This window comes from Montipora foliosa, chromosome 1 (genome assembly GCF_036669935.1).
Source record: "Montipora foliosa isolate CH-2021 chromosome 1, ASM3666993v2, whole genome shotgun sequence".
Classification (NCBI taxonomy): domain Eukaryota; kingdom Metazoa; phylum Cnidaria; class Anthozoa; order Scleractinia; family Acroporidae; genus Montipora; species Montipora foliosa.
The window spans coordinates 46,828,737-46,838,736 of NC_090869.1; the positions used below are offsets into that span (position 1 = coordinate 46,828,737).

The 10,000-nt window shown below is 41.6% G+C and overlaps 2 protein-coding genes across 2 annotated transcripts in view; one reads left to right on the forward strand and one right to left on the reverse strand.

The window, feature by feature from the left end:
- Positions 1-10,000, reverse strand: part of LOC137999754 (uncharacterized) — a 78,547-nt gene that overhangs the window by 517 nt on the left and 68,030 nt on the right. The gene's annotated exons all lie outside the window — the stretch shown is intronic.
- LOC137970177 (E3 ubiquitin-protein ligase RNF213-like) lies at positions 3,354-4,602 on the forward strand. The gene has a single exon (XM_068816694.1). The coding sequence runs from the start codon at positions 3,439-3,441 to the stop codon at positions 4,600-4,602; it is 1,164 nt and encodes a 387-aa protein (XP_068672795.1). The 5' UTR covers positions 3,354-3,438.

Here is a 10,000-nt window from a genome sequence, read left to right on the forward strand (position 1 = left end):
CTTAAGTTATGTAGAAGCTATTGAGTAAATTGGAGGCCAGGCAGAAATTTGCTGCTTTGCACTGCCCACCAGAGTAATCAAGGAGGGAAATCTTGTCTTCCACAGGCCAAAGGCCCTCTCAGTGGTGTTCTTCATTTTTGTATGGGTCTTCTGGTACCTGTAGGGTTTGATTGTATACCCAGTCTCCCAGGAGCCACCCATTCCCGCCTCCTCCACCCTCCATACATGCTTGCAAGTAGCTGGCATTAAAAATAGTTGAATCACGTACAGAGCCATGCCATATGCAAACAAAATTTGTAGATTACAGGTGAGCATTGCACACTGTCATCACATTAATAGCATGAAAACCCTTGTGACAAACAGAGAGATGTTCATCACTGTCTGGGTGCCAGTTAGGAATGAGAGAGCCATCAATTGCTCCAATCACTCTGGGAAAGTCAGCTATAGGGTAAAACACGATCACATTTGCCTGAAAGATTTATAAACATGAATCTATTGTCACACTTGAACACCACCAAAACAAAACAGAGATAAAGCGGACCGCCGTGGGAACAACGTACGCAAAGAAGTTCGTTGTTTGATGAGCATTAATTGATAGGTTTTGTCGAGTTTGAGTCCATATAACAATTCCTTTTTTTCTCGAACACAAGCATGTTTTATTCTTACACAAGGAGACAATTTCCTCTTTGCTGTTTCAGACAAACAAGCAGCATTTAGCTGGGTATGTTTTGTTTTTTTGCTCAATATCACGTAATGGTCGATCGCTTCTCCTTTCTAAATTTTCCCTGCCAGTAGTTTGCATCCCATTTGTTTATTGTATGTTTTTTTTAACAACATGTCATTTGTTTTTTGCTGGAAATGCTGCAGCTAGTTGTTCCCTATTAAGACTCTGGGTGCTGCGAATTTAGATGTGAAAAAAAGTTGACTCACGCCAAAACAAACTGCAGTCCGTGTTTAAGTAAAGGCTTGCTTTATTGCCGATTCCACCGAAGTTTAATATATTAACATCTGTAGTTTTACGGCACCGAAAGTAGGTGGGTACGTCTTGACTATTAGCCTGTATTGGTTTACCTGAGTCTCCGCGAATTGCTTTCTCTCTAGATCGATCTTCTTTACAATACACCGTTCAATCAGCCAATTTAATCTTCCTGTTGAAGAGCTATGCCTCTCAACTACTTCTGTATCGGTCATATGATTCAGTACAGGCCTCCCTTGGTATGTTCTTGGCCGACAAACTGCGTAACAAAAGTCCGTCTTCGGCAGCCATTTTGTTTTGATGCAGCAAAATGACGTTACCCGTAAACTTTAACGGGAGAGTAACGGGAGCTCCAAAGCTCCCGTAAGTTACCGGGCAAGTTATCGGGAAAAATAACGGGATCGAAATTAACGGGAGATTCGAGAAACACCCGAAAACTTATCGGGTGATTACCGGGTGACTTACCGGGCACGGTAAGTTACCGGGTCTTTCGAGAAACGGCCCCCTGGAACGTTAACATTTCCTCAGTGTCTAGTTCAGACGGTCATCTTCTGAATAATTTTCGCAGGGCTTTTCAGACTTTGGTCGAGCCCCATGATAACACTGAATACACAGCGTTAAATGTACTGTGTGCCGCAGCATATCTGAAGTCAATCTTGGCATCATTTGTCAAATTTATTTTGCCGCGACGCCAGTGCCTGGTTGAAGACGGGGAGTTTTCCATGGTCATACAGGAAATAAACACAGCATTTCCCTCTGCCCAAACTAATCCAGGTTCCTCTGTGGCGTCAGAGTTACAGATGTTCTTCTTAAAGGAACTCACGAAAGAGCTGTATTTATTTGACGTGCACAAAATCTGCCAATCCAGCTCTCAACTTCCTGCTTTAAAGAGCTTAGACTGGAAAGATACAATCCTGATGGGGAAACTTAGTTTTGACCCTTTTCAAAAGCACACTGAGGATTCTCCAGCTCAAGCAGCTCTGGCCACTCTTCTGGAAAAAAACAATTCGAAGCCTTTTGAAGATGTCATTTGTAAACTACCAGGGTCAGCGGAACAGCGACTTACGGTGGCACTTCTTCTGACTAAGTCGTTCTACCTTATTCACTCTGAAAGAAATTTGCGGCATAGTGAGGATAAAGCAATTGAGTTGTTTATAGAGAAAATGCATAACTTGGAAGCGCCTTATATGGAACTTCTTCTCCGGATTACAGGAAAAAAGGATTTCAAAAGCCCAGAGCTTTGCATCTCAAAAGAATCTTCGTCGGCCGATGTCCGTAAGGCGATGTTGATTCTTCACCTTTGCACAGTCCTAGTATCGGAAATTAGCACTACAAATACAAAGACTCTTGCTTTCATGTCGTACCTCGCTAATCCATTGATAGCAAAAAGTACGTTCGTCCTAGCATCCGGAGAAAGCCGCCAAGAACCTTACATGGTACACCACAACTACAGTGCCGAACAGTTTACACAGGAAACCATCTTCTCTTGTGCTTGTATGACAATGTTTGTTACAGCTTCGAAGACAGACAAAACGTGTCCAAATTGCGGGTCAGAATGTCAAAGGCAAAGTGAAGGCAAAAAGAATGAATGCCCAATTAAACCCCATCCTCCAACAAGTGGTTATGTCCTCATTCCAGGTTCTCAAGATGCCTCCCACAAAGTGCGGGATTTAAAACCAGCCGAATTTCGTATTCTTCATCTTTTTGTTTGCACGGTGCTTTACGGCGGCTATGCACTTGAGCTCTTTGATGACAAATGTCTGACGCAGATATTGAGCACTGAGGAGTTGGAAGAATGTCCCTCTGAATTGTGCTTCCAGCTGATAGAGAACGACTTGAGAGCATTGTCTATTCTCTTAGATGCAAAGGAGAAGGATGTCATCCGTTTCTTGCACTGTGCCATAGAAGATTGCACGTCTCTTATAACCACAGCAGTTGTGTGTCCTACAGAAGAGTCAAGATTGACGTGGGAAACGAAATTTGCAGCTGTATTAACTCCGCTGATCCACGAATTTTGTGTCCGAAAACATTTGACACGTTTTCAAGACTATGCACCCAAGTCACTTCTGAGTGTTCAAAGAAAGATCGAAGAGACTGACTGTCCCCATTTCCCAGAAAGTGAGATACGAAACCAGCACTACCTTCCCAGGTTGTTCCGAGTAACGTATCCAAAAACATTCAAGAGCTTAAGAGCCTACTACATGGCAGCCTTTAATGAAACAAGAAACGGCCATCCTCTACTCGGTTTATTCCTCGATTTTGGTGAAAGCCTCCCGCTTGTTGCAAACCTGAACGATCTTCTTTCGTGGAGTCGTAAAGTGAATTCATTGTTGAGTAGGCGACTTACCCGAAAGGATGCTGCTCAGAAGATTGGAGATGTCATTCAAAAAGAAGTCCATTCTCCTGAGGAGAAAAAGCGACTGACTGAGGACTTTGAAAAGTTTTGCAAAGCATGGGAGAAGATGCGTCCTTTGGTTTGCAAGCAATTGAAGATGGAAGTACCATATATCAGTGAAAGTTCGCCGATTTCGTACTGCCTTGTTGACAAAAGGGGAAAAGGAGTCTTTCTGTGTGCAGCTTTAGAGTTACTTCAGAACATCCAGAACGACTTCTTACACAAGATACTCTCCATTGCAGCGACAGGCAAAAGCTCCGGGTTGGTCTTCCTTGAGAGGGCCGCAAAAAAATGTGCTATCCCTATAGTCCATTTGCAGGACGCTCGAGAGAAAGAAATTATCCAGTACAAATGGTCCGACGATATTTTAAGGCATTCCCAGCGTAATACCGAGTATGGCCATGGAGGGGAGGTATTCTTTGATCTTGAAAAGATCGAGAAAGAAATGGCAGCGCGTTTCCTTGTGGGAAAATCATACTTGTCAACGTTCAATGGATTACACGAGTTTATTTTTTCGCGAGAGCTCTTCCACACGAGCAAAGGTATTCTGGATGAATTACAAAATATGATTCCTCAGGAGCCCCTTACAGAGATGCTTCGAAGTGGTCTTCGTTCAAGCGAACATAGTCTCGAGGCCATGCAAGACTTGCTAGAGCACATGGAAATCGTCCTTTGCTTGTTGAAAAGGTATCAGGTCGGAAAACCAGGGGACCCCTTGACAGACTTTACAGACAAATGGCTCTGTGGATCAAGACCATTCCCAAAGCATTTACTCCCTCAACCCCACAGGGCCATTCAGCTGACACATGTGGTTGCCTTGTACGAATTCCTCGAGGATAGACTGGCCGAATCCGCTTCCAAGCGCGTACATGATGCATATCGCGTTGACATACCCAGTTTGATAGAAGAAGAAATGGTCAACGCAGCGCCAGCAACTGGCGAGGCCGAGCTAGATCGTTCTTTGCTGGTTGCTTTATCAACAGCGCTGCGACGTTTCATTTTCCGCTATCTTTCATCTGAGGAAATCAGACCTGAACCTGGAGGCAGTCTAGTGGAGCACTTGCTGGAGTCTTCACTATGGCCAATCGATGCTAACAAACTCTGCAATTTGCTAAAGGTGCACCCTTTATCCAAGCTCGTTACATCTATGATCTCTGACAAGCTGACCATTGGACATACGTATCATGCCCTCTGCTTCTACCAGAATCGTCTCAAAGTGAGTGATAGATAATTATAGCTATTATACCAGAGCCACACGGATGTGATAATTGAGCAATTAAGTGGCTTTTAAGGATTCAATCTACCACGTTTAGATGATTTGATCTAACATTTGCAGCTTAAAGGGGCTAGGTCACGGTATTTTAGGTAATTTTGTTTAATTTTGTTAATTATGAGCTCTAAACGTCAAATTGGCAGAGCAAGAGTCTTTCATTTGGAAAATCACGGCCACATAACAACTGAGAATGATTTTCCAGCTTTGTAAATGACATTTTGATATAGACTGATATAAATTTGAAAAGAGGTGCGCCGACGTTTTTCAAATTTACCCAAATTTAATCCATTTCAATCCTCTCCAGTTATGTCCATCCATGTCCCTTCTTGGCTTCCCTGTGTTTTGTAAGAGTTCTTCCATGGTTTTGAACAGTTATTTTGATATTTTAGTTAATTCTATGACCATTCGTTCAGTGCTGAAATTGCCTAAAATTGCGTGACCTAGCCCCTTTAAGATAGGTGTGTATGTCCTACAGGGGAATGATAAAAGTATCAGAAGATTCAGAGAATTCTGGTGAAGATCGTTCGAAAGTGTAGTTAAATTGGAATGAATGCAACTCGGGCCTCCCCCAGGAATGACTGAATAAACGGCCTGTGGTTATAAATAACCAAGATTATTAAAGATATGCATTGGTCTTGATGCCTGTTTTTCAGGGATAGTTGGTATTGCCGTTAATTAGGTTTACAATCATTTCTGGAGTTACGTTCTTGACGTTATATATATATTCCCAATAATTTTTTTTTAGATGTTGGAAGAGGTTAGGCAAGTTGTTCGGAGTCCAGTTGCAAAGGGCAAGCGTACCACTAGCTCAAGGTCCCGCCAGCTGAAAAGCCGGGCACGGTTCAGCTGCTCTTGAAGAAGGCATTTTATCCTTTGTTGTAACTCATGCGTTATGTTTCGTATGTGGAAGATACCGAGTATTTGTAACAATCCAAACTTTAAGATTAACTGAGTCTAACTGAGCGAGAGGACCTCCGGAACTGGAGGATCTTGTCACGAGGTCTTGACTGTACGAACTGGGTGCCAGTATTCGTCAGTACAGTTCCGGCAGAGTGAAGTGTCAAGTACTTTATTAGATTGTAGTTTTTGGAGCTAAGTGATGCCCCTACGGTCGCTATGGCTGCGAGTTTCGAGAATGAAGCGAGCATTAAAATGTGAATTTCAATGATTCACGAAAATGAAAGCATGTCTATACTGAAGGATATGATAAGTTCTTTAAGAAATCCTGCCTCTCAAGACGTTTTTTTTGTTTAAATTTTAGAGAAATATCGCTAAAAGAACCCAGAAATGACGATACCAGTGAATCCACTCAGATTTCTATTTTTTCTGTAGATAAAGTTCTTTTAGTAATGCTTTGTGGTACAGCCATGTAAAATAGATGTTTGAAGCTGAAAGGTAACCATTTAAGGCCAAGTAAGTGCACGTGTACCCAATAAAGTACCCAATTTTAAAGTTCTGCATAATACCCTGGCAACCAACTGGCATCATATACCCAGATGCATTTTATTCGGGACAAGTGCGTGTTGTATCTCGTGAAGCGCTCTTAAAATGTGTTTCTGGTTCATTAGTAACTGTCCAAGGCCAAAAACAAATGTTCTTGATTCTAGTTGTGTGGTTGATCATTCAAACCAAACTAAAATTCTTCATCAAGGGAGAAGCAGGCCAATCCTTTTCAGAAAAAAAGTTTTTACTTGAAGATGTTTCAGAAAAAAATGTCAATGTTTCGAACTTTAAAATCTTTCAATAACCGGGAAGAAACAAATTTCAGACGAACGTAGATTGCCTGTTTCCCTGGTAATGGCACGTGCTGCAAAACCCGAACGTTCAAGAGCCAATCAAAATGCTCGCGCCCATTGCCACTGCGCATCTTTTTGCACATGTCACGCACACGTCATACATTATACACCACGCAAGTAAACACGATGCTAAAGGCATGTCGCATTTTACATGTGCCGAATCTAATGTAAATGAGCGAAAACAATAGATTTTTCTCATTTGCATTAGATTCGGCTCATGTAAAACGCGACGTTTAAAACGGGCCTTAATCTTTCCGCTGCTGCATCGGAATTTCCAACCTTGGTTTAATATAAATGCATAGGGAAAACACCGACGCTGAAAACGAACATAAACGTACTGAAAATCCTATATTGAAGCCTTGCAAAAACCAATAAAACGAGGTAAGACCTCTTAATTCAAAATTGCGCTCATATGTTTTACTTTTAAGTACATAGAGATTCTTTCATGGAAAATGCGCGCGTACGATTTTTATTCACGAGTTGAGTACAGTAAGGGGCCCAGTTCTCGGCCACTTTTTGTTCAATGTTTATTTTTTGCGCCACAAATGAATCTGAATAAAAAGCAATTGCTTCCAATGGTAGCTTGATTCCTTGCCTTTCGTCCTGCCGAGTTTTGAGTTTACAGCTACTATATACTGTGAGCAAGTCGAGGTGACACGAAGGTAGGTGAATTTGGTTTCCACGAAAACGTGTTTGTTTTACATGGTCTAATTCAAGTTTATATTTTATCCGTATAGTAGACCCAAATGAGCCAGTTCTTGGCATAAAGGATATAGAGTGATAAAGCTTTCAGTTAAATACAAACTTTTCCTGGCCTATTTTTATTCTTTGACCTAAATTCACTCCTCAATATTTCCTTGGTACTTTTACATATTTGCCTATTCTCGGCCACCCTGCTCGTCGTCGACAACACTAAAAGCGCTCATAGTTTTGTATGGAGTTTTCTTGTCAAATCATTTGTGAAAGTAAAGCTGTAATGGGGTGGCATGTTCTGACAGTAGATATGAATTAAAACTATGATTTCTGACTTACCGGACCCGTTTTGAAATACCCAACTCTTTTTAGCCTCGCTTGCCATGGAGTAATTAAGAGAAAAACTAGCTGTGGAAAAAATTTCCTTTTCTAACATGAGACAAAGCTCGTTAAGGATACTCTGTAATCGAAATATCAAACACAAGCCTTATTAGTGACTTAACAACAAAAATTGGTGATAAAGCGTTGTTTATTCTGAGGAATCGAGCGCACTCTTTTGTGCCCGAGAACTGGGCCGCGCTGGCCGATAACTGGGCCCACGAACGACGCGTCCATTTTCGTTATTACTCGGGAGAAAACAGGGTTGAGCAATCGATAGCTTTATATGTGTAAATTGAATGCTGAAGCTAGTTGTCTTTGAAATTTCAAGTCCTTACGGCTATTCCAAGGTAAGAAATACAAGTTTAGGTTTTTTGTGGCCGAGAACTGGGCCCCATACTGTACTATCAGAAAACGAACGATTGAGCGCAGCGAACGAGTGAGTTTTCTGATACGAAACAACGAGTGAATAAAGGTCGTACAAAGCATTTTCCATGCTGTAATGTGTTTATTTTATAGGTACTGAGGTTTTTTCGTGGTAGTCTTTGATAGACAAATTTATTTCGCACAAATGGAGTGGGGCGATGAAAGCAATAAACAATGGTTTAAAATCGCCCAATCAACAATTTATTTAGTAAAATTTACAACACTTAACTTACTGTGTTTCAGATATTCCAAAGTAGTCCAAAGTGAAGAGTGTTTTTAGTTCGTCGCTTGTCAAAGCTACTGGCTCTTTGGGTTTATTTCCCCTTCTTTGCTTCTTTAGTTCTCTGTTTGGACTAAAGAACCTCTCTGGTTTTCTCAAATACCAGGTCGTTTGTTATGCTTGCGAAATAGCCCTTTTTCTTCAGTTGTCGTTTCAAGCTAGCCACTAAACTTTGAAGGAGAGTCAGCTCGTAATTATTGCTGTCTTTAGTGCAGACGGGGATGATAAATTGGTTGATGTATTCAGTATTCATTCAGCTCAACCGCTGGAATAACTTCCATTTCGGCCTGTCTAGATCTACGGCCTTCGTTTTCCAAAGTCGTTCAAGCAATCGTACATCTCGTTCAATTTTTGAGCGGCATTTCTGTTTTCTTGTTCTAAAATAAATTCCCCAACTGAGCAAACAGAAGCAAACCTTTCCTCGGCCATTTTTCAAAGCGCGCGGTTTTTGTGCAACGGCTGTCGGATGACGTTCCATTCGATACGCTCATTCCTCGCTAGTGAAATTTCGTCGTTCGCGTTGCTGATTGGACGAACCATATTTCTTCACAGTGAAATTTTGTCGTTCGTGTTCCTGATTGGCTACGTTTAGAATCAGTACGAATTTTATTCACTATGATTCTCGTGGATAATTCTCAGTACCTATGAAATAAAGTTGTTTTCTTTTTCACTGATTTAGTGATTAATTTGCGTCAGTTTTGGGAACCTGTTCTAACAGATGTGGATTCATTTTATTTCGCCATTTCGTCATTTCGCCATTGCATGTTTTAAACACTCCCCAAATTTACTTGCCTCCTGCGGTTCTGCCATGTTAGAATGGTTAAAAGCGAAGTTAATAACAACAATAATGACAATTTGATCCTTTTCTCTGCAAACCTGAGGGCAATAATCCGGCTGAACCTGATCAACATATCGCATTCTTAGCACTCGAAAGCTATTATCTGCGAGGAACAGACCAGTTTTATACGGATCTTTTTTCCGTTGCATTCAGCTGAGGACGACTCGTTAAGTTCGGTTCTTTTCAGCTTCGATAACACGGCAGAATAACGGGAAGCCAGTAATTTTTCTGTGGGAAATTTGAATCAACTTCCTAATTTTTGCATGTTTAAGTATTAGAGTAACGCGATTGGCTATTCGAGGCAAAGGGTTTGGACGTCAAAAGCCCGTGGGGACGTGAGGAAGATCCAGATTGGCGAAGTTTGATGTAGAGTGGAGTGAAATTGTCACCAGGCCAACGGGCGTACCCGTCCGAATTCAAAACGCCTTTCAAGATGGAGAAAGTGGCAGGTTCTTCGTGAAAACTGGCTTGCTTTCTAAGCACGTGGAGATTGTTTTCGGACTCTGGGGCTTTATGCTATAGCGTTTGCTATCGATCTTCACGAGAGCGTGGACAAAAAGCTGAATCAAGCCGATTTTGGGATTAAATCATCCTCGATCGCGAAGTGAGCACTGTCTTCAGAGGTTTCGAGTTTCCGACCTTTTCTTCTTTAATGAAAGGTAGGAGCAAACTTCAAAACTAGCCCAGAACGCCTCAAATCGACACAAGGAGACAAGGTGAAGTAAAAGTAAGTTTATTTTATTTATTTATTTTTCTCGCTGTAAACTAGGATTAGCCCGGCGAATTTTTTCTGCAATTCATGTTTCCCATATAGACCCTTCAAATCGTTACGTTGACTGAGCATTCGAACTATGTGTTTGAGTCGCCTGTGACGAGGCGTGCAGCTTCCAAGACGGCTCACGGCCGAGTGTCTCCAGAATTTAGCCGAATCTCTCACAATTCCAA

What these genes read in the sequence shown, in the direction of transcription:
- LOC137970177 (XM_068816694.1), top strand. Translation starts at nt 3,439, where the DNA reads ATGCGTCCTTTGGTTTGCAAGCAATTGAAGATGGAAGTACCATATATC.